The sequence below is a fragment of the Macrobrachium nipponense genome, chromosome 33 (genome assembly GCF_015104395.2).
Source record: "Macrobrachium nipponense isolate FS-2020 chromosome 33, ASM1510439v2, whole genome shotgun sequence".
In the NCBI taxonomy this organism is placed as follows: Eukaryota; Metazoa; Arthropoda; class Malacostraca; order Decapoda; family Palaemonidae; genus Macrobrachium; species Macrobrachium nipponense.
In genome coordinates, this window is record NC_087219.1 from 36,747,080 (window position 1) to 36,772,433 (window position 25,354).

Here is a 25,354-nt window from a genome sequence, read left to right on the forward strand (position 1 = left end):
CGCCACAGATCACCACGCAAGTCAAGATCCTGGATGGAGACCTCGACTTGATGGTTTGCAGCGCTCACACCAACCACCACAGATCACCACAATACAAGATCATGGATGGAGACCTCAAACCAGATGGTCTGCACGCGCTCCCACCAAGCCGCCACAGTTCATCGCTAAAGTCAAGATCCTGGATGGGAGACCTGATCGATGGTCTGCAGCACTGAATCCAAGCACCACAGATCACCACGAAAGTCAAGATCATGGATGGAGACCTCAACCAGATGGTCTGCAGTGTCCCACCAAGAGCCACAGTTCATCACGAAAGTCAAGATCCTAGATGGAGACCACGACCCGATGGTCTGCAGTCCTCCCACCAAGCGCCACAGATCACCACGAACGCCAAGATCCTGGATGAAGACCTCGACCCAATGGTCTGCAGCGCTCCCACTAAGCGCCACAGATCTCCACGAAAATCAAGATCCTGGATGGAGACCTAGACCCGATGGTCTGCAGCGCTCCCACCAAGCATCACCAGATCACCACAAAACCAAAAAGCCAAATCCTAGATGAAGACCTCGACCCGATGGTCTGCAGCGCTCCCACCAAGCGCCACAGATCACCACGAAAGTAAAGATCCTGGATTAAGACCTCGACCCGATGGTCTGCAGGGCTCCCACCAAGCGCCACAGATCACCACGAAAGTCAAGATCCTGGATGGAGACCTCAACCCGATGGTCTGCAGCGCTCCCACCAAGCGCCACAGTTCCTTACGAAAGTCAAGATCCTGGATGGAGACCTCAACCCGATGGTCTGCAGCGCTCCAACCAAGCGCCATAGTTCATCACGAAAGTCAAGATCCTGGATGGAGACCTCAACCCGATGGTCTGCAGCGCTCCCACCAAGGGCCCACAGTTCATCTTGAAAGTCAAGATACCTGGAATGGGAGACCCTCAAACTCGATGGTCTGCAGCGCTCCAACCAAGCGCCACAGTTCATCACGAAAGTAAAGATCCTGGATGGAGACCTCAACCCGATGGTCTGCAGTGCTCCCACCAAGCGCCACAGTTCATCACGAAAGGCAAGATCCTGGATGGAGACCTCAACCCGATGGTCTGCAGTGCTCTCACCAAGCGCCACAGTTCATCACGAAAGTCAAGATCCTGGATGGAGACCTCAACCCGATGGTCTGCAGGGCTCCCACCAAGCGCCACAGTTCATCACGAAAGTCATGATCCTGGATGGAGACCTTAACCCAACCCGATGGTCTGCAGCGCTCCAACCAAAACGCCACAGATCACCACGAAAGTCAAGATCCTGGATGGAGACCTCACCCAATGGTCTGCAGCGCTCCACCAAGCGCCACAGTGCATTTCACGAAAGTCAAGATCCTGGATGGAGGACCTCGACCCGATGGTCTGCCAGCTGCTTCCCACAAGCCCCACAGATCACTAGGAAAACCAAGATCCTGGATGGAGACCTCAACCCGATGGTCTGCCAGCGCTCCACCACAGTGCCACAGAATCACCACGAAAGTCAAGATCCTGGATGGAGACCTCAACCCGATGGTCTGCAGCGCCCTATAACCAAGCGCCCACAGTCATCACGACGTAAAGATCCTGGATGGAGACCTCAAACCCGATGGTCCGCAGCGCTCTCTACAAGCGCCACAGTTCATCACGAAAGTAAAGATCCTGGATGGAGACCTCAACCCGATGGTCCGCAGCGCTCTCTACAAGCGTCACATATCAACCACAAAAGTCAAGATCCTGGATTGGGAGACCTCAACCCGATGGTCTGCAGCACTCCACCAAGTGAAACAGATCACAAGAAAGTCAAGATTCTGGATGGAGACTTCAACTTGATAGTCTGCAGCGCTTCCACCAAAGCGCCACAGTTCACCATGAATTTAAGATCCTGGATGGAGACCTCGACCCGATGATCTGCAGTGCTCCTACCAAGCCCCCAATATCACCAGGAATGACAATATTCCTGGATGGAGAACTCGACCTGATAGTATGCAGTCCTCCCACCAATCGCCACAGTTCACCACGAAAGTCAATATCCTGGATGAAGACCTTGACCCGACAATTGTTCTGAAGCGCTCCCCCAACAAGCTCAATCAGTTCTCCGCACGAAAGTCACGATCCTGGATTGGAAGTCCATCGACCCGATGGTCAGCAGGGCTCACACTAAGCGCCAAAGCACCACGAAAGTCAAGGTCTGCAGCGCTCCCACCAAGCGGCCACAGATCACCATGAAGTAAAGATCCTGGATGAAGACCTCAATCCAATGGTCTTCAGCGCTTCCACCAGCACCAACAGATCACCACGAACGCCAAGATCCTGGATGAAGACCTCGACCCAGTGGTCTGCAGCGCTCCCCACAGCGCCACAGATCACCATGAAAGAAAAGATACTGGATGGAGACTCAACCAGATGGTTCTGCAGCGCTCCCACCAAGCGCTACATATCACCACGAACGCCAAGATCCTGGATGGAGACCTTGACCAAATGGTCTGCAGCGCTCCCACCAAGCGCCACAGATCACCACGAAAGTAAAGATCCTGGATTAAGACCTCGACCCGATGGTCTGCAGGCATCCCACCAAGCGCCACAGCATCACCACGAAAGTCAAGATCCTGGATGGAGCCCTCGACCCGATGGTTCTGCTGGGCTCGCACCAAGCGCCACAGTTCACCACAAAAGTCAAGATCCTGGATGGAGACCTAAACCCCATGGTCTGCAGCGCTAACACCAAGCGCCACAGATCACCACGAAAGTCAACATCCTGGATGAAGACTAAACCCAATGGTCTGCAGCGCTCACACTAAGCGCCAAAGTTCACCACGAAAATAGTCAGGTCTGCAGCGCTCCCACAAGCGCCACATATCACCTTGAAAGTAAAGATCCTGGATGGAGACCTCATCCGATGGTCTGCAGCGCTTCCACCAAGCACCACAGTTCACACGAAAGTCAGGATCCTGGATGAAGACCTTGACCCGTTGGTCTGCAGCGCTTCCACCAAGCACCACAGTTCACCACGAAAGTCAGATCCTGGATGAAGACCTCGACCCGTTGGTCTGCAGTGCTCCCACCAAGCGCCACAGTTCACCACGAAAGTCAAGATCCTGGATGGAAACCTCGAACCGATGGTCTGCAGTCATCCCACCAAGTGCCACAGATCACCACGAACGCCAAGATCCTGGATGAAGACCTCGACCCAATGGTCTGCAGCGCTCCCACCAAGTGCCACAGATCACCATGAAAGTATAGATACTGGATGGAGACCTCTACCCAATGGTCTGCAGCGCTCCCACCAAGCGCCAAATATCACCATGAAAGTATAAATACTGGATGGAGACCTCGACCCAATGGTCTGCAGCGCTCCCACCAAGAGCCATAGATCACCACGAAAGTCAAGATCCTGGATGGAGACCTCGACCCAATGCTCTGCAGCGCTCCCACCAAGCACCACAGATCACCACGAAAGTCAAGATCATGGATGGAGACCTCAACCAGATGGTCTGCAGCGCTCCCACCAAGCGCAACAGTTCATCACTAAAGTCAAGATCCTGGATGAAGACCTCGACCCAATGGTCTGCAGCGCTCCCACCAAGCGCCACAGATCACCATGAAAGTCAGAATCCTGGATGGAGACCTCGACCCGATGGTCTGCAGCGCTCCCACCAAGCACCACAGATCACCACAAAAGTCAAGATCCTGGATGGAGACCTCAACCATATGGTCTGTAGCTCTCCCACCAAGCGCCACAGTCATCCAGAAAAGTCAAACCCATTCCTGAAATGAAAGGAACCTCAACATCCTGGATGAGACCTCGACTCGATGGTCTGCAGCGCTCCCACCAAGCGCCACAGATCACCACGAACGCCAAGATCCTGGATGAAGACCTCGACCCAATGGTCTGCAGCGCTCCCTCTAAGCGCCACAGAACTCCACAAAAGGCAAGATCCTGGACGGAGACCTCGACCTGATGGTCTGCAGCGCTCCCTCAAAGCGCCACAGAACTCCACAAAAGTCAAGATCTTGGATGGAGACCTCGACCCGATGGTCTGCAGCGCTCACACCAATCGCCACAAAACTCCACAAAAGTCAAGATCCTGGATGGAGACTTCGACCCGATAGCCTGCAGCGCTCCCACCAAGCACCACAGATCACCACGAAAGTCAAGATCCTAGATGAAGACCTCGACGCGATGGTCTGCAGCGCTCCCACCAAGCGCCACAATTCACCACGAAAGTCAAGATCCTAGATGAAGACCTCGATCTGATGGTCTGCAGCGCTCCCACCAAGCGCCATAGATCACCGCGAAAGTCAAGATCCTGGATGGAGACCTAAACCCGATGGTCTGCAGCGCTCCCACCAAGAGCCAAAGTTCACCATGAAAGTCAAGGTCTGCTGCATTCCCACCAAAGGCCACAGATCACCATGAAAGTAAAGATCCTGGATGGAGACCTCAATCCGATAGACTGCAGCGCTTCCACCAAGCGCCACAGTTCACCACAAAAGTCAAAATCCTGGATGAAGACCTCAACCCGATGGTCTGCAGTGCTCCCACCAAGCGCCACAGATCACCATGAAAGTCAAGACCTTGGATGGAGACCTCAACCCGATGGTCTGCAGCGCTCCCACCAAGCGCCACAGTTCACCACGAAAGTCAAGATCCTGGATGGAGACCTCGACCCGATGGTCTGCAGTCCTTCCACCAAGCACCACAGATCACCATGAAAGTAAAGATAATGGATGGAGACCTCGACCCGATGGTCTGCAGCGCTCCCACCAAGCGCCACAGATCACCACGAAAGTCAAGATCCTGGATGGAGACCTCGACCCAATGGTCTGCAGCGCTCACACCAACCACAACAGATCACCACGATATCAAGATCATGGATGGAGACCTCAACCAGATGGTCTGCAGCGCTCCCACCAAGCGCCACAGTTCATCGCTAAGGTCAAGATCCTGGATGATGACCTCGACCCGATGGTCTGCAGCGCTCCCACCAAGCGCCACAATTCACCACGAAAGTCAAGATCCTGGATGGAGACCTCGACCCAATGGTCTGCAGCGCTCCCACCAAGTGCCACAGTTCACCCCCCCCCCCAACAAAACTCAAAGATCCTGGATGGCAGGACCTAAACCGCATGGTCTGCAGCGCTCCCACCAAGCGCTAGATCACCACGAAAGTCAAGATCGGATGGAGACCTAAACCCGATGGTCTGCAGCGCTCCCACACGCCACAGTCACCTCGAAAGTCAAGATTCCTGGATGGAAACCTCGACCCGATGGTCTTGCAGTCCTCCCACAAGCACCAAAGATCACCATGAAAGTAAAGATACTGGATGGAGACCTCGACCCGATGGTCTGCAGCGCTCCCACAAAGCGCCACAGATCACCACGCAAGTCAAGATCCTGGATGGAGATCTCGACTTGATGGTTTGCAGCGCTCACACCAACCACCACAGATCACCACAATATCAAGATCATGGATGGAGACCTCAACCAGATGGTCTGCAGCGCTCCCACCAAGCGCCACAGTTCATCGCTAAAGTCAAGATCCTGGATGGAGACCTTGACTCGATGGTCTGCAGCACTAAATCCAAGCACCACAGATCACCACGAAAGTCAAGATCATGGATGGAGACCTCAACCAGATGGTCTGCAGTGTCCCACCAAGAGCCACAGTTCATCATGAAAGTCAAGATCCTAGATGGAGACCACGACCCGATGGTCTGCAGTCCTCCCACCAAGCGCCACAGATCACCACGAACGCCAAGATCCTGGATGAAGACCTCGACCCAATGGTCTGCAGCGCTCCCACTAAGCGCCACAGATCTCCACGAAAATCAAGATCCTGGATGGAGACCTAGACCCGATGGTCTGCAGCGCTCCCACCAAGCATCACAGATCACCACAAAAGCCAAGATCCTAGATGAAGACCTCGACCCGATGGTCTGCAGCGCTCCCACCAAGCGCCACAGATCACCACGAAAGTCAAGATCCTGGATGGAGACCTCAACCCGATGGTCTGCAGCGCTCCCACCAAGCGCCACAGTTTCTTACGAAAGTCAAGATCCTGGATGGAGACCTCAACCCGATGGTCTGCAGCGCTCCAACCAAGCGCCATAGTTCATCACGAAAGTCAAGATCCTGGATGGAGACCTCAACCCGATGGTCTGCAGCGCTCCCACCAAGGGCCACAGTTCATCTTGAAAGTCAAGATCCTGGATGGAGACCTCAACTCGATGGTCTGCAGCGCTCCAACCAAGCGCCACAGTTCATCACGAAAGTAAAGATCCTGGATGGAGACCCTCAAACCGATGGTCTGCAGCGCTCCCACCAGCGCCCACAGTTCATCACGAAAGCAAGATCTGGATGGAGAACTCAACCCGATGGTCGCAGTGCTCTCACCAAGCGCCCACAGTTTCATCCACACACGCAAAGTCAAGATCCTGGATGGGGGAGACCTCAAACCCGATGTGTCTGCAGGGCTCCCACCAAGCGCCACAGTTCATCCACGAAAGTCATGATCCTGGATGGAGACCTTAACCCGATGGGTCTGCAGCGCTCCAACCAAAACGCCAACAGATCCCCACCACGAAAAGTCAAGATCCTGGATGGAGGACCCCTCAAACCAACTGGGTCTGACATGCGCTCCCAACCAAGTCGCCATTCTAGTTCATCACGAAATGTCAATTTGATCCTGGATGGAGACCTCGACCCCGATGGTCCTGCAGTTTTGCTCCCACCAAGGCCCCACAGATCACTAGGAAAACCAAGATCCTGGATGGAGACCTCAACCCGATGGTCTGCAGCGCTCCCACCAAGCGCCACAGATCACCACGAAAGTCAAGATCCTGGATGGAGACCTCAACCCGATGGTCTGCAGCGCTCCCACCAAGCGCCACAGTTCATCACGAAAGTAAAGATCCTGGATGGAGACCTCAACCCGATGTCCGCCAGCGCTCTCTACAAGCGTCACATATCACCACAAAAGTCAAGATCCTGGATGGAGACCTCAACCCGATGGTCTGCAGCGCTCCCACCAAGTGAAACAGATCACCAAGAAAGTCAAGATTCTGGATGGAGACTTCAACTTGATAGTCTGCAGCGCTTCCACAAAGCGCCACAGTTCACCATGAATTTTAAGATCCTGGATGGAGACCTCGACCCGATGATCTGCAGTGCTCCTACCAAGCCCCCAATATCACCAGGAATGACAATATCCTGGATGGAGAACTCGACCTGATAGTATGCAGTCCTCCCACCAATCGCCACAGTTCACCACGAAACCGAGTTCAATATCCTGGATGAAGACCTTGACCCGATGTTCTGAAGCGCTCCCACCAAGCGCAACAGTTCACCACGAAAAGTCAAGATCCGGATGGAGACCTCGACGATGGTCTGCAGGGCTACACTAAGCGCCAAAGTTCACACGAAGTCAAGGTCTGCAGCGCTCCCACCAAGAGCCACAGATCACCATGAAAGTAAAGATCCTGGATGAAGACCTCAATCCAATGGTCTTCAGCGCTTCCACCAAGCACCACAGATCACCACGAACGCCAAGATCCTGGATGAAGACCTCGACCCAGTGGTCTGCAGCGCTCCCACCAAGCGCCACAGATCACCATGAAAGAAAAGATACTGGATGGAGACCTCAACCAGATGGTCTGCAGCGCTCCCACCAAGCGCTACTATCACCACGAACGCCAAGATCCTGGATGGAGACCTTGAACCAATGGTCTGCAGCGCTCCCACAAAGCGCCACAGATCACCACGAAAGTAAAGATCCTGGATTAAGACCTCGACCCGATGGTCTGCAGGGCTCCCACCAAGCGCCACAGATCACCACGAAAGTCAAGATCCTGGATGGAGCCCTCGAACCCGATTTCTGCTTGGCTCGCACCAAGCGCCACCGTTTCACCACAAAAGTCTAGATCCCTGGATGGAGACCTACCCCATGGTCTGCCAGTGCTAACAACAAAAGCGCCACAGATCACCCCGTAAGTCACCATCCTGGATGAAGACCTAAACCCAATGGTCTGCAGCGCTCACAGCTAAGCGCCAAGGTTCACCACGCAAGTCAGGTCTGCAGCGATCCTGCCGATCGCCAGTATCACCGTTGAAAGTAAGATTCCTTGTGAGTACCTCATTCCGATGGTCGAACGCTTCCATCAAGCACTCACCGTTCACCACGAAAGTCGGATCCTGGGATGAAGACCTTACCCGTTGGCCTGCAGGCTTCCACCAGCCCACAGTTCACCACACGGCAAGTCAAGATTCCTGGATGAAGACCTCGACCCGTTGGTCTGCAGTGCTCCCACCAGCGCCACAGGTTTCACCACGAAAAAAAAAAGTCAGATCCTTGATGTAACCAGAACCGATGGTCTGCAGTCATCCCCCCGAAGTGCCACAATCTCCACGAACGCCTAGATCCTGGATGAAGACCTCACCCAATGGGTCTGCAGCGCTCCCACCAAGTGCCGCAGATCACCATGAAGTATAGATCTGGATTGAGACCTCTACCCATGGTCTCAAGCGCTACCCAACCAAGCGCCATAGTTCATCACGAAGTCAAGATCCTGGTATGGAGACCTCAACCCGATGGTCTGCAGCGCTCCCACCAAGGGCCACAGTTCATCTTGAAAGCAAGATCTGATGAGGACCTCAATTGGAAATGGAGGACCTCAACTCGATGGTCTGCAGCGCTCCAACAAGCGCCACAGTTCATCACGAAAGTAAAGATCTGGATGGAGACCTCAACCCGATGGTCTGCAGCGCTCCCACCAAGCGCCACAGTTCATCACGAAAGGCAAGATCCTGGATGGAGACCTCAACCCGATGGTCTGCAGTGCTCTCACCAAGCGCCACAGTTCATCACGAAAGTCAAGATCCTGGATGGAGACCTCAACCCGATGGTCTGCAGGGCTCCCACCAAGCGCCACAGTTCATCACGAAAGTCATGATCCTGGATGGAGACCTTAACCCGATGGTCTGCAGCGCTCCAACCAAACGCCACAGATCACCACGAAAGTCAAGATCCTGGATGGAGACCTCAACCCAATGGTCTGCAGCGCTCCCACCAAGCGCCACAGTTCATCACGAAAGTCAAGATCCTGGATGGAGACCTCGACCCGATGGTCTGCAGTGCTCCCACCAAGCGCCACAGATCACTAGGAAAACCAAGATCCTGGATGGAGACCTCAACCCGATGGTCTGCAGCGCTCCCACCAAGTGCCACAGATCACCACGAAAGTCAAGATCCTGGATGGAGACCTCAACCCGATGGTCTGCAGCGCTCCCACCAAGCGCCACAGTTCATCACGAAAGTAAAGATCCTGGATGGAGACCTCAACCCGATGGTCCGCAGCGCTCTCTACAAGCGTCACATATCACCACAAAAGTCAAGATCCTGGATGGAGACCTCAACCCGATGGTCTGCAGCGCTCCCACCAAGTGCCACAGATCACCAAGAAAGTCAAGATTCTGGATGGAGACTTCAACTTGATAGTCTGCAGCGCTTCCACAAAGCGCCACAGTTCACCATGAATTTTAAGATCCTGGATGGAGACCTCGACCCGATGATCTGCAGTGCTCCTACCAAGCCCCCAATATCACCAGGAATGACAATATCCTGGATGGAGAACTCGACCTGATAGTATGCAGTCCTCCCACCAATCGCCACAGTTCACCACGAAAGTCAATATCCTGGATGAAGACCTTGACCCGATGTTCTGAAGCGCTCCCACCAAGCGCAACAGTTCACCACGAAAGTCAAGATCCTGGATGGAGACCTCGACCCGATGGTCTGCAGGGCTCACACTAAGCGCCAAAGTTCACCACGAAAGTCAAGGTCTGCAGCGCTCCCACCAAGCGCCACAGATCACCATGAAAGTAAAGATCCTGGATGAAGACCTCAATCCGATGGTCTTCAGCGCTTCCACCAAGCACCACAGATCACCACGAACGCCAAGATCCTGGATGAAGACCTCGACCCAGTGGTCTGCAGCGCTCCCACCAAGCGCCACAGATCACCATGAAAGAAAAGATACTGGATGGAGACCTCAACCAGATGGTCTGCAGCGCTCCCACCAAGCGCTACATATCACCACGAACGCCAAGATCCTGGATGGAGACCTTGACCAAATGGTCTGCAGCGCTCCCACCAAGCGCCACAGATCACCACGAAAGTCAAGATCCTGGATGGAGACCTTGACCCGATGGTCTGCAGCGCTCCCACCAAGCACCACAGATCACCACGAAAGTCAAGATCCTGGATGGAGACCTCAACCAGATGGTCTGCAGCGCTCCCACCAAGCACCACAGATCACCACGAAAGTCAAGATCCTGGATGGAGACCTCAACCAGATAGTCTGCAGCGTTCCCACCAAGCATCACAGATCACCACGTAAGTCAAGATCCTGGATGGAGACCTCAACACGATGGTCTGCAGCGCTCCCACCAAGCACCACAGATCAGAACGAAAGTCAAGATCCTGGATGGAGACCTCGACCCGATGGTCTGCAGTCCTCCCACCAAGCACCACAGATCACCACGAACGCCAAGATCCTGGATGAGGACCTCGACCCAATGGTCTGCAGCGCTCCCACCAAGCGCCACAGATCACCACGAAAGTCAAGATCCTGGATGGAGATCTCAACCCGATGGTCTTCAGCGCTCCCACCAAGCACACCAGATCAACACGAAAGTCAAGATCCTGGATGGAGACCTCAACCCGATGGTCTGCAGCGCTCCAACCAAGCTACACAGATCACCATGAAAGTCTAGATCCTGGATGGAGACCTCAACCCGATGGTCTGCAGCGATCCCACCAAGCACCACAGTTCACCACGAAAGTCAGGATTCTAGATGGAAACCTCGACCCGATGGTCTGCAGTCCTCCACCAAGCACCAATGATCACCACGAACGCCAAGATCCTGGATGAAGACCTCGACCCAGTGGTCTGCAGCGCTCCCACCAAGCACCACAGATTACCAAGAAAGTAAAGATCATGGATGGAGACCTCCACCAGATGGTCTGCAGCGCTCCCACCAAGCGCCACAGTTCATCACTAAAGTCAAGATCCTAGATGGAGACCTTGACCCAATGGTCTGCAGTCCTCCCACCAAGCGCCACAGAACACCACGAACGCCAAGATCCTGGATGAAGACCTCGACCCGATGGTCTGCAGCGCTCCCACCAAGCGCCACAGATCACAACGAAAGTTAAGATCCTGGATGGAGACCTCGACCCGATGGTCTGCAGCGCTCCCACCAAGCACCACAGATCACCACGAAAGTCAAGATCCTAGACGGAAACCTCAACCTGATGGTCTGCAGCGCTCCCACCAAGCGCCACAGTTCATCACGAAAGTCAAGATCCTGGATGGAGACCTCGACCCGGTGGTCTGCAGTCCTCCCACCAAGCACCACAGATCACCACGAAAGTCAAGATCCTGGACGGAGACCTCAACCTGATGGTCTGCAGCGCTCCCACCAAGCGCCACAATTCATCACGAAAGTCAAGATCCTTGATGGAGACCTCAACCCGATGGTCTGCAGGGCTCCCACCAAGCACCACAGATCACCACGGAAGTCAAGATCCTGGACGGAGACCTCAACGTGATGGTCTGCAGCGCTCCCACCAAGCGCCACAGTTCATCACGAAAGTCAAGATCCTGGACGGAGACCTCAACCCTATGGTCTGCAGCGCTCCCACCAAGCGCCACAGTTCATCACGAAAGTCAAGATCCTGGATGGAGACCTCGACCCGGTGGTCTGCAGTCCTCCCACCAAGCACCACAGATCACCACGAAAGTCAAGATCCTGGACGGAGACCTCAACCTGATGGTCTGCAGCGCTCCCACCAAGCGCCACAGTTCATCACGAAAGTCAAGATCCTGGACGATGACCTCAACCCTATGGTCTGCAGCGCTCCCACCAAGCGCCACAGTTCATCACGAAAGTCAAGATCCTGGATGGAGACCTCGACCCGATGGTCTGCAGCACTCCCACCAAGCGCAACAGATCACCACGAAAGTCAAGATCCTAGATGAAGACCTCGACCAGATGGTCTGCAGCGCTCCCACCAAGCGCCACAGATTACCACGAAAGTCAAGATCCTGGATGGAGACCTCAACCCGATGGTCTGCAGTGCTCCCACCAAGCGCCACAGATTACCACGAAAGTCAAGATACTGGATGGAGACCTCAACCTGATGGTCTGCTGCGCTCCCACCAACCAAGCGCCACAGCATCCACCAAACTAAAGTCAAGGTCCTGTTGGAGACCTCAACCCGATGGTCTGCAGCGCTCCAACCAAGCGTCACAGATCACCACGAAAGTCAAGATCCTGGATGGAGACCTCAACCCGATGGTCAGCAGCGCTCCCACCAAGCGCCACAGTTCTCCACGAAAGTCAAGATCCTGGATGGAGACCTCAACCCGATGGTCTGCAGCCCTCCCACCAAGCGCCACAGATCACCACGAAAGTCAAGATCCTGAATGGAGACCTGAACCCGATGGTCTGCAGCGCTCCCACCAAGCGCCACATATCTCCACGAAAGTCAAGATCCTAGATGGAGACCTCAACCCGATGGTCTGCAGCGCTCCCACCAAGCGCCACATATCTCCACGAAAGTCAAGATCCTGGATGGAGACCTCAACCCGATGGTCTGCAGAGCTCCCACCAAGCGCCACAGATCACCACGAAAGTCAAGATCCTGGATGGAGACCTCAACCCGATGGTCTGCAGCGCTCCCACCAAGCGCCACATATCTCCACGAAAGTCAAGATCCTGGATGGAGACCTCAACCCGATGGTCTGCAGCGCTCCCACCAAGCGCCACAGATCACCACGAAAGTCAGGATCCTGGATGGAGACCTGAACCCGATGGTCTGCAGCGCTCCCACCAAGCGCCACAGATCACCACGAAAGTCAAGATCCTGGATGGAGACCTCAACCCGATGGTCTGCAGCGCTCCCACCAAGCGCCACATATCTCCACGAAAGTCAAGATCCTGGATGGAGACCTCAACCCGATGGTCTGCAGAGCTCCCACCAAGTGCCACAGATCACCACGAACGCCAAGATCCTGGATGAAGACCTCGACCCGATGGTCTGCAGCGCTCCCACCAAGCGCCACAGATCACCACGAAAGTCAAGATCCTGGACGGAGACTTCAACCCGATAGTCTGCAGCGCTTCCACCAAGCGCCACAGATCACCACGAAAGTCAAGATCCTGGATGAAGACCTAAACCCAATGGTCTGCAGCGCTCACACTAAGCGCCAAAGTTCACCACGAAAGTCAAGGTCTGCAGCGCTCCCACCAAGCGCCACATATCACCTTGAAAGTAAAGATCCTGGATGGAGACCTCATTCCGATGGTCTGCAGCGCTTCCACCAAGCACCACAGTTCACCACGAAAGTCAGGATCCTGGATGAAGACCTTGACCCGTTGGTCTGCAGCGCTTCCAACAAGCACCACAGTTCACCACGAAAGTCAAGATCCTGGATGAAGACCTCGACCCGTTGGTCTGCAGTGCTCCCACCAAGCGCCACAGTTCACCACGAAAGTCAAGATCCTGGATGGAAACCTCGAACCGATGGTCTGCAGTCATCCCACCAAGTGCCACAGATCACCACGAACGCCAAGATCCTGGATGAAGACCTCGTCCCAATGGTCTGCAGCGCTCCCACCAAGTGCCACAGATCACCATGAAAGTATAGATACTGGATGGAGACCTTCACCCAATGGTCTGCAGCGCTACCACCCCAAGCGCCAATATCACCATTAAAGTATAGATACTGGATGGAGACCTCGACCCAATGGTCTGCAGCGCTCCCACCAAGAGCCATAGATCACCACGAAAGTCAAGAACCTGGATGGAGACCTCGACCCAATGCTCTGCAGCGCTCCCACCAAGCACCACAGATCAACCACGAAAGTCAAGATCATGGATGGAAGACCTCAACCAGATGGTCTGCAGCGCTCCCACCAAGCGCAACAGTTCATCACTAAAGTCAAGATCCTGGAATGAAGACCTCGACCCAATGTCTGCAGCGCTCCCACCAAGCGCCACAGATCACCATGAAAGTCAGAATCCTGGATGGAGACCTCGACCCGATGGTCTGCAGCTCTCCCACCAAGCACCACAGATCACCACAAGAGTCAAGATCCTGGATGGAGACCTCAACCATATGGTCTGTAGCTCTCCCACCAAGCGCCACAGTTCATCACGAAAGTCAACATCCTGGATTGAGACCTCGACTCGATGGTCTGCAGCGCTCCCACCAAGCGCCACAGATCACCACGAACGCCAAGATCCTGGATGAAGACCTCGACCCAATGGTCTGCAGCGCTCCCTCTAAGCGCCACAGAACTCCACAAAAGGCAAGATCCTGGATGGAGACCTCGACCTGATGGTCTGCAGCGCTCCCTCAAAGCGCCACAGAACTCCACAAAAGTCAAGATCCTGGATGGAGACCTCGACCCGATGGTCTACAGCGCTCCCACCAAGCGCCACAGAACTCCACAAAAGTCAAGATCCTGGATGGAGACTGGGCTCGACCCGATAGCCTGCAGCGCTTCCCACAAGCACCCACAGATCACCACGAAAGTCAAGCTCCTAGATGAAGACCTCGACGCGATGGTCTGCAGCGCTCCCACCAAGCGCCACAATTCACCACGAAAGTCAAGATCCTAGATGAAGACCTCGATCTGACGGTCTGCAGCGCTCCCACCAAGCGCCATAGATCACCGCGAAAGTCAAGATCCTGGATGGAGACCTAAACCTGATGGTCTGCAGCGCTCCCACTAAGAGCCAAAGTTCACCATGAAAGTCAAGGTCTGCTGCACTCCCACCAAAGGCCACAGATCACCATGAAAGTAAAGATCCTGCATGGAGACCTCAATCCGATAGACTGCAGCGCTTCCACCAAGCGCCACAGTTCACCACAAAAGTCAAAATCCTGGATGAAGACCTCGACCCGATGGTCTGCAGTGCTCCCACCAAGCGCCACAGATCAATTATGAAAGTCAAGACCTTGGATGGAGACCTCAACCCGATGGTCTGCAGCGCTCCCACCAAGCGCCACAGTTCACCACGAAAGTCAAGATCCTGGATGGAGACCTCGACCCGATGGTCTGCAGTCCTTCCACCAAGCACCACAGATCACCATGAAAGTAAAGATAATGGATGGAGACCTCGACCGTATGGTCTGCAGCGCTCCCACCAGCGCCACAGATCACCACGAAAGTCAAGATCCTGGATGGAGACCTCGACTTGATGGTCTGCAGCGCTCACACCAACCACAACAGATCACCACGATATCAAGATCATGGATGGAGACCTCAACCAGATGGTCTGCAGCGCTCCCACCAAGCGCCACAGTTCATCGCTAAAGTCAAGATCCTGGATGATGACCTCGACCCGATAGTCTGCAGAGCTCCCACCAAGCGCCACAGTTCACCACGAAAGTCAAGATCCTGGATGGAGACCTCGACCCAATGGTCTGCAGCGCTCCCACCAAGCGCCACAGTTCACCACAAAACTCAAGATCCTGGATGGAGACCTAAACCGCATGGTCTGCAGCTCTCCCACCAAGCGCCCTAGATCACCACGAAAGTCAAGATCCTGGATGGAGACCTAAACCCGATGGTCTGCAGCGCTCCCACCAAATGCCACAGTTCACCTCGAAAGTCAAGATCCTGGATGGAAACCTCGACCCGATGGTCTGCAGTCCTCCCACCAAGCACCAAAGATCACCATGAAAGTAAAGATACTGGATGGAGACCTCGACCCGATGGTCTGCAGCGCTCCCACGAAGCGCCACAGATCACCACGCAAGTCAAGATCCTGGATGGAGACCTCGACTTGTGGTGGTTTGCAGCCGCTCACACCAACCACCACAGATCACCACGATATCAAGATCATGGATGGAGAGACTCAACCAGATGGTCTGCAGCGCTCCCACCAAGCGCCACAGTTCATCGCTAAAGTCAAGATCCTGGATGGAGACCTCGACCCGATGGTCTGCAGCACTAAATCCAAGCACCACAGATCACCACGAAAGTCAAGATCATGGATGGAGACCTCAACCAGATGGTCTGCAGTGTCCCACCAAGAGCCACAGTTCATCACGAAAGTCAAGATCCTAGATGGAGACCACGACCCGATGGTCTGCAGTCCTCCCACCAAGCGCCACAGATCACCACGAACGCCAAGATCCTGGATGAAGACCTCGACCCAATGGTCTGCCAGCGCTCCCACTTAAAGCGCCACAGATTCTCCACGAAAAATCCAAGATTCCTTTGGATGGAGCCATAGACCCGATGGTCTTGCAGCGCCCTTCCCACCAATCCACCACAGATCCACCACAAAACGTCAAGATTCCTAAGATGAAAGACCTCGACCCGTATGGTCTGCCAGCGCTCCCCTCCAAGCCGCCCACAGGTTTCTTTTACGAAAGTTCAAGAATCCTTGGATGGAGACCACAACCCGATGGCTGCAGCGCTCCTCACCTAAGCGCCACAGATCTCCACGAAAATCAAGATCCCTTCTATGGAGACACCTAGACCCGATGGTCTGCAGCGCTCCCACCAAGCACCACAGATCACCACAAAAGTCAAGATCCTAGATGAAGACCTCGACCCGATGGTCTGCAGCGCTCCCTCCAAGCGCCACAGTTTCTTACGAAAGTCAAGATCCTGGATGGAGACCTCAACCCGATGGTCTGCAGCGCTCCAACCAAGCGCCATAGTTCATCACGAAAGTCAAGATCCTGGATGGAGACCTCAACCCGATGGTCTGCAGCGCTCCCACCAAGCGCCACAGTTCATCTTGAAAGTCAAGATCCTGGATGGAGACCTCAAATCGATGTTTCTGCCACCGCGCTCCCACCAAGCGCCACAGTTCATCACAAAGAAAGTAGGGATCTGGATGAGACCTACCGAGGCTGCCAAGGGCCACAGAGCTCACAAGCGCCACAGTTATCACGAAAGTCAAGACCTGGATCGGAGACCTCACCCAATGTCTGCAGTGCTCCCACCAAGCGCCACAGTTCATCACGAAAGTCAAGATCCTGGATGGAGACCTCAACCCGATGGTCTGCAGGGCTCCCACCAAGCGCCACAGTTCATCACGAAAGTCAAGATCCTGGATGGAGACCTTAACCCGATGGTCTGCAGCGCTCCAACCAAGCGCCACAGATCACCACGAAAGTCAAGATCCTGGATGGAGACCTCAACCCGATGGTCTGCAGCGCTCCCACCAAGAGCCACAGTTCATCACGAAAGTCAAGATCCTGGATGGAGACCTCGACCCGATGGTCTGCAGTGCTCCCACCAAGCCCCACAGATCACTAGGAAAGCCAAGATCCTGGATGGAGACCTCAACCCGATGGTCTGCAGCGCTCCCACCAAGTGCCACAGATCACCACGAAAGTCAAGATCCTGGATGGAGACCTCAACCCGATGGTCTGCAGCGCTCCCACCAAGCGCCACAGTTCATCACGAAAGTCAAGATCCTGGATGGAGACCTCAACCCGATGGTCTGCAGCGCTCTCTACAAGCGTCACATATCACCACAAAAGTCAAGATCCTGGATGGAGACCTCAACCCGATGGTCTGCAGCGCTCCCACCAAGTGCCACAGATCACCAAGAAAGTCAAGATTCTGGATGGAGACTTCAACTTGATAGTCTGCAGCGCTTCCACAAAGCGCCACAGTTCACCATGAATTTTAAGATCCTGGATGGAGACCTCGACCCGATGATCTGCAGTGCTCCCACCAAGCCCCCAATATCACCAGGAATGACAATATCCTGGATGGAGAACTCGACCCGATAGTATGCAGTCCTCCCACCAAGCGCCACAGTTCACCACGAAAGTCAATATCCTGGATGAAGACCTTGACCCGATGGTCTGCAGCGCTCCCACCAAGCGCAACAGTTCACCACGAAAGTCAAGATCCTGGATGGAGACCTCGACCCGATGGTCTGCAGGGCTCACACTAAGCGCCAAAGTTACACGAAAGTCAAGGTCTGCCAGCGCTCCCACCAAGCGCCACAGATCACCATGAAAGTAAAGATCCTGGATGAAGACCTCAATCCGATGGTCTTCAGCGCTTCCACAAAGCACCACAGATCACCACGAACGCCAAGATCCTGGATGAAGACCTCGACCCAGTGGTCTGCAGCGCTCCCACAAAGCGCCACAGATCACCATGAAAGAAAAGATACTGGATGGAGACCTCAACCAGATGGTCTGCAGCGCTCCCACCAAGCGCTACATATCACCACGAACGCCAAGATCCTGGATGGAGACCTTGACCAAATGGTCTGCAGCGCTCCCACCAAGCACCACAGATCACCACGAAAGTCAAGATCCTGGATGGAGACCTTGACCCGATGGTCTGCAGCGCTCCCACCAAGCACCACAGATCACCACGAAAGTCAAGATCCTGGATGGAGACCTCAACCAGATGGTCTGCAGCGCTCCCACCAAGCACCACAGATCACCACGAAAGTCAAGATCCTGGATGGAGACCTCAACCAGATAGTCTGCAGCGCTCCCACCAAGCATCACAGATCACCACGTAAGTCAAGATCCTGGATGGAGACCTCAACACGATGGTCTGCGGCGCTCCCACCAAGCACCACAGATCACAACGAAAGTCAAGATCCTGGATGGAGACCTCGACCCGATGGTCTGCAGTCCTCCCACCAAGCACCACAGATCACCACGAACGCCAAGATCCTGGATGAAGACCTCGACCCAATGGTCTGCAGCGCTCCCACCAAGCGCCACAGATCACCACGAAAGTCAAGATCCTGGATGGAGACCTCAACCCGATGGTCTGCAGCGCTCCCACCAAGCACACCAGATCAACACGAAAGTCAAGATCCTGGATGGAGACCTAAACCCGATGGTCTGCAGCGCTCCCACCAAGCGCCACAGATCACCATGAAAGTCAAGATCCTAGATGAAGACCTCCACCCGATGGTCTGCAGCGCTCCAACCAAGCTACACAGATCACCATGAAAGTCTAGATCCTGGATGGAGACCTCAACCCGATGGTCTGCAGCGATCCCACCAAGCACCACAGTTCACCACGAAAGTCAGGATTCTAGATGGAAACCTCGACCCGATGGTCTGCAGTCCTCCACCAAGCACCAATGATCACCACGAATGCCAAGATCCTGCATGAAGACCTCGACCCAGTGGTCTGCAGCGCTCCAATCAAGCGCCACAGATCACCATGAAAAGTAAAACGATAACTGGATGGGCAGACCTCCGACCCACGATGGTCTGCAGCGCCTCATCCAACCACACCAAGGCGCCACAGATATCCCCGAAAGTCAAGTGGAGAAGATCCTTGGAATGATACCTCGACCCAGTGGAAGTCTGCAGCGCTCCCACCAACGCCCACACAAAGATTGACCAAGAAAGAAAGTAAAGATCATGGCCATGGAGACCCTCCACAGATGGTCTGCAGCGCTCCCACCAATTTCACAGTTTCATCACTAAAGTCAAGATCCTAGATGGAGACCTTGACCCAATGGTTCTGCAGTTCCATCCCACCAAGCGCCACAGAAACACCCACTAATGCCAAGATCCTGGATGGAAGACCTTCCGACCCTCGATGGTCTTGCAGCGCTACCCACCTAAGCGTCCACCACAGATCACAAACGAAAGTTTAAGATCCTGGTGGATGGAACCTCGACCCGCTGGTCTTGTCCAGCGCTCCCCAAACAAGCGCCCACAGATACACGACGAAAGTCAAGATCCTAGACGGAAACCTCAACCTGATGGGCTCTGCACGCCTCCCACCAAGCGCCACAGTTTCATCACGAAAGTCAATGATCCTGGGGATGGAATCCCTCGACCACGTGGTCCCTGCAGTCCCTCCACCAAGCCACCCCAGATCACAACGGAAAGTCAGATCCTGACGGAGACATCCAACCGATGGTCCCTGCAGCCGCTCCCAACCAGCGCCACCAGTTCATCACTAAAAGTCAAGATCCTTGATGAGACCATTCACCCATGGTCTGCAAAGCGCTCCATCAGCACCACAGAATCCACCACTAAAGGTCAAGATCCTGGACGGAGACCCTCGAACCTGATGGTCTGCAGCGCTCCCACCAGCGCCACAGTTCATCACGAAAGTCAAGGATCCTTGATGGAGACCTCAACCCGATGGTGCGGCTCCCAGCAAGCACCACAGATCACCACGAAAGTCAAGATCCTGGACGGAGACCTCAACGTGATGGTCTGCAGCGCTCCCACCAAGCGCCAGCGCCACAAAGTTCATCACGAAAGTCAAGATCCTGGACGGAGACCCTCAACCCTATGGTCTGCAGCGCTCAACCGAACCAAGCGCCACAGTTCACACGAAAGTCAAGATCCTGGATGGAGACCTCGACCCGGGGGTGGTCTGCAAGTCCCTCCCACCAAGCACCACAGATCACCACGAAAGTCAAGATCCTGGGACGGAGACCTCTAACCTGATGGTCTGCAACGCTCCCACCAAGCGCCACAGTTACCACAGTTCATCACGAAAGTCAAGATCCTCTGGAATGGGAGGGACCTCGACCGATGGTACTGCAGCGCTCCCACAAAGCAAGCCGCCACAGGATCACCACGGAAAGTCAAAGATATCCTGGATGGGAAGGAGGACCCCTCAAACCTGATGGTCTGCAGCGGCTCCCACCCAAGCGCCACCAGTTCATTCACGAAATAGTCAAGATCCTGGACGATGACCTCAACCCTATGGTCTGCAGCGCTCCCACCAAGCGCCACAGTTCATCACGAAAGTCAAGATCCTGGATGGAGACCTCGACCCGATGGTCTGCAGCACTCCCACCAAGCGCCACAGATCACCACGAAAGTCAAGATCCTAGATGAAGACTTCGACCAGATGGTCTGCAGCGCTCCCACCAAGCGCCACAGATTACCACGAAAGTCAAGATCCTGGATGGAGACCTCAACCCGATGGTCTGCAGCGCTCCCACCAAGCGCCACAGTTCATCACGAAAGTCAAGATCCTGGATGGAGACCTCAACCTGATGGTCTGCAGCGCTCCACCACCAAGCGCCACAGATCACCACGAAAGTCAAGATCCTGGATGGAGACCTCAACCCGATGGTCTGCAGCGCTCCAACCAAGCGTCACAGATCACCACGAAAGTCAAGATCCTGGATGGAGACCTCAACCCGATGGTCAGCAGCGCTCCCACCAAGCGCCACAGTTCTCCACGAAAGTCAAGATCCTGGATGGAGACCTCAACCCGATGGTCTGCCAGCCCAACTCACCACCAGCGCCACAGAGTCACCACGAAAGCGTCAGATCCTGAAATGGAGACCTGAACCCGATGGTCTGCAGACGCTCCCACCAAGGCGCCACATATCTCCACGAAAGTCAAGATCCTAGGATGGAGACCTCAACCCGATCGGTACTGTCAGCGCTCCCACCAAGCGCCACATATCTCCACGAAAGGTCAAGATCCTGGATGGAGACCTCAACCGATGGTCTGCAGAGCTCCCACCAAGTGCCACAGATCTCCCATGAAACGAAATCAAGATCCTGGATGAGACAATCACCCACCCGATGGTCTGCAGCGCTCCCACCAAGCGCACATATCTCCACGAAAGTCAAGATCCTGGAGGAGACCTGAACGATGTCCCTGCAAGCGCTCCACCAAGGCGCCAAAGATCCACCACGAAAGCAAGATCCTGGATGGAGGACCTCAACCTGATGGTATGCCAGCGCTCCCAACCAAGCGCCACATATCTCCACGAAAGTCAAGATCCTGGATGGAGACCTCAAACCCGAAAGAGTCTGCAGGAGCTCCCTCCAAGTGGCCACAGATCACCACGAACGCCAAGATCCTGGATGAAGACCTCGACCCGATGGTCTGCAGCGCTCCCACCAAGCGCCACAGATCACCACGAAAGTCAAGATCCTGGACGGAGACTTCAACCCGATAGTCTGCAGCGCTTCCACCAAGCGCCACAGTTCACCATGAATTTTAAGATCCTGGATGGAGACCTCGACCCGATGGTCTGCAGAGCTCCCACCAAGCGCCACAGATCACCAGGAATGCCAACATCCAGGAATGAGATGTCGATTTGATGGTCTGTAGTGCTCCCACCAAGCACCGCAGATCATCACCAGCAATGCCAAGATTCTGGATGGAAATGTCGACCTGATGGTCTGTAGCGCTACCACTAAGCACCACAGATCGCCAGGATCGCCAATATTCAGGAATGAGACGTCGAACAGGTGGTCTGTAGTGCTCCCACCAAGCACAACAGATCACCAGAGACGCCAAGATCTTAGACGGAGACCGAGATCTGATGGTCTTCAGCACTCCCACCAAGTACCACAGATTGCCAGGAATGCGGAGATCCTAGACGAGGACTGGGCAATTTTCCTATGACCTCCAAAACATTTCAGATCTCTGACTCTTGGGTATTGAGGTTGTATTAAGTGCAGATATTCCTACTTCTAAATTGCTCTCTCTCTCCTCAGCTTCCACAGCCAGCTGTTTCAAATGAGCATTTGCTACCTTGTTGCTAATGGTCTCATCTCTTTCTTTTAGTTTAATGTAAACACAGTTTCTTTCACTTTTCTTTTCTGGACCTTGATTGATTTGATCTAGGATGTCGAGAAGCACATCCAAATGTTGGACAAATTTTGATAATGTCTTAGCTCCAAAATCAGTTGTATTTTCTTGATGCATTGCTTTTTTGAGAAGGGAGGGGAATTTCAGAATTCGTGAGCATCTTTCGAGTAACATATATAGGTTTTCCACATCACATTCTGGGTTATGGTACCTCAAGTCTGCTGCTGCGCCAAAGTCCACAATAGTTGGTTGGTTTCTTTCTTCATCAATGACTATGTTGTTTCCGTGCAAATCCGTGTGAACAACTTGTCTGAGATGAATCTGTGCAAGTACCTCAGAGACTTTTTTAAGCATCTCGAGTCCTTCCCTGGGCAGTCTGGCCTCTGTCATCATCCAATCATTGAAGCTAATGTTACCTCCATCCTCCATGATGACAGCATAGGGCTCCATAGGTGCCATGGCTAGAACGCATGGTGTGCCATCTATGTCTGCCACTCTTTGTAACATTGTCACCTCTTTCAATACTTCGTTTGTAGCAGCAAATAATTCCTTGTACACTTTAATGATGACAGGCTTATCCAGATCAGCAAATTGGTATCTGTAGCATCTAGCAAATACACCTTCACCAGCTAAACTGAGGCCTTGGGAGAAAACACCATCTATGCAGACTAGAGGGATTTCCAGAGACCTTAAATTTTCAATGAATTGCTTTGTGATCTCCGGTAGGGTTTCGTCTGTAGGTGGAAAAGCCTCTTTGCATTCTTTGATCGTCTTATTATTCCTTTGTTGTGATATAGCCTCAGAATAATCACTCAATGGCATCTCAGGGGGAGAACTTGGAGGAATAGGGTTTTCGGGTTGAAAAATTTCATTTGTTAGGCAGATGTCCCTGATCATCTCCTGAATGTCTTCAATATTCTGCCTGTACCTGATCTCCTTCCTCAGATCTCTGATCTCCTCCCTCAGATCTCTGATCTCCTCTTTCAGATCCCTGTTCTCCTCCCTCAGATACCTTCTATCCTCCCTGAGATCTCTGATATCTTCCCTCATATTCCTGCCCTCCTCCCTCAGATCTCTGATATCCTCCCTCATATTTCTGTTCTCTTCCCTCAAATCTCTGATCGCCTCCCTCAGATTTCTGTTCTCACTTTCCTGCCACTGATTATTATCCTTCTTTTTCTTCCTTTCATTTCTCTTGTGGTTGGGAATCACTTTTCTAAAATGGAAAGGATCAGGGTTTTTGGTAAAAAGGTTAGACGAAAGAGGAGTGTCTGAATAGATAGGTTTATCGTAGGGAGGGAAAGGTTGAGGGTTTGGGGGGAAAGGTTGAGGGTTTGGGGGGAAAGGTTGAGGGTTTGGAGGGAAAGGTTGAGGGTTTGGATGGGGAGGAGAAGGAGGAAGGTTTAAAGGGCTTTTGGGTTCACGAAGAGGCTGTGGAGCAAAGAATTCTCCTGCTTTAGTTCGTCATTCTCTGCCTGCAATTTCCTCGTCACTGACTCCAGGGCACGGTAGGCTTCCTCCAGCTCATCGACTCTCGCTTTCAGTGACGACAGCTCCTGGTCCTTCAGGTGACTATCCTGGTTGAGTTGAACGATCTGAGCATTGAGTTGTTCCACGACCTCATTTGCCTTGGCAATCCTCCGTTCTTGACTTTGTAATTTTGTTGTATATAACTCCTCAAGATCCTTCCTGGACTTTTTCTCTTCTTCCAGTTGCTCCTCGAGAAAAGACATTCTCCTCCTGGTGATGTCAGACGAAGCCTTGCATTGACGCAACTCGTCCTGGAGACTGGCGATGAGTTTTTGATCCTTGTTCCTCATCTCCTCCAGTTCCTCCATTTTGGATTTGGCTACCTCTGCTGTTGCCGCCCAATCCGTTTCCATCCCCACAAGTTTTTGTGCCAATTCTTGTAACTGGCGTTGGTCTTGATCCATGGAGTTTCCAAGCTTGAAAGCTCGTTCTCTTAGCTCGGCGTTTTCCTCTTTCAGTTCTCGTAAGCGGAGTTCTGCCCTCCTGCGATCGCCTTGATTGAGAGTCTGTTCCACGTAGGATGAGTCCAACGTATTACTCTCTTCCTTGCCAAGTTCATCATCAGCCTTCAGATGCTTTTCCTCTAGAGATCTATTTTGTCGAAGTAGTAGTTCATTTGCCATTTGTAGGTCAAAATTCTCACGCCGGAGAACATCAATCTGATGGTTAAATCTTCCTATGTTAAAGTTCATTTCCACGTAATTAAAAATAGTCCCCGCAATCGTCCACAAGACTGCAGGTCCAACAAGTATTCCTAGAGCTGTCGGCAGACCGTGTCCACCGACGTTTATAGTATAACAGAGCGCTGCCACAGAAACACAATATAACAAAATATTTTTTAAACTTATCATTTTCGTAAGTTGATAAAAACCGATCATCCTCACCGATGCCTGGTTTCCTGAAATGCCAGCTGGAGTCTTCAAGTTTCGGGAATCCCCAGAAATCCAGCGGCTCCGGAGAAGAAGCGAATGAAGACTGCGAATGACTACGAATCAGACATCGCTCATTCTTTCTCCCGGGAATCTCTCTCTCTCTCTCTCTCTCTCTCTCTCTCTCTCTCTCTCTCTCTCTCTTTCTCTCTTAAAAACTTAAGACTGGTCTTTATACAGTTTTGTCTTTCTTTTCAGTTGACTATATTTTTGGCCTTAGCTTGAATGCACACACGTATAATAATAATAATAATATAATAATAATA

At 53.3% G+C, this 25,354-nt stretch overlaps 1 protein-coding gene across 1 annotated transcript; it reads right to left on the reverse strand.

Annotated features, from left to right (window-relative positions):
• Nucleotides 1–24,032: 24,032 nt before the first annotated feature.
• Nucleotides 24,033–24,851, reverse strand: LOC135202836 (uncharacterized). The gene has a single exon (XM_064232295.1). It carries the CDS (start codon nucleotides 24,849–24,851, stop codon nucleotides 24,033–24,035), a length of 819 nt encoding a protein of 272 aa, XP_064088365.1.
• Nucleotides 24,852–25,354: the final 503 nt, after the last annotated feature.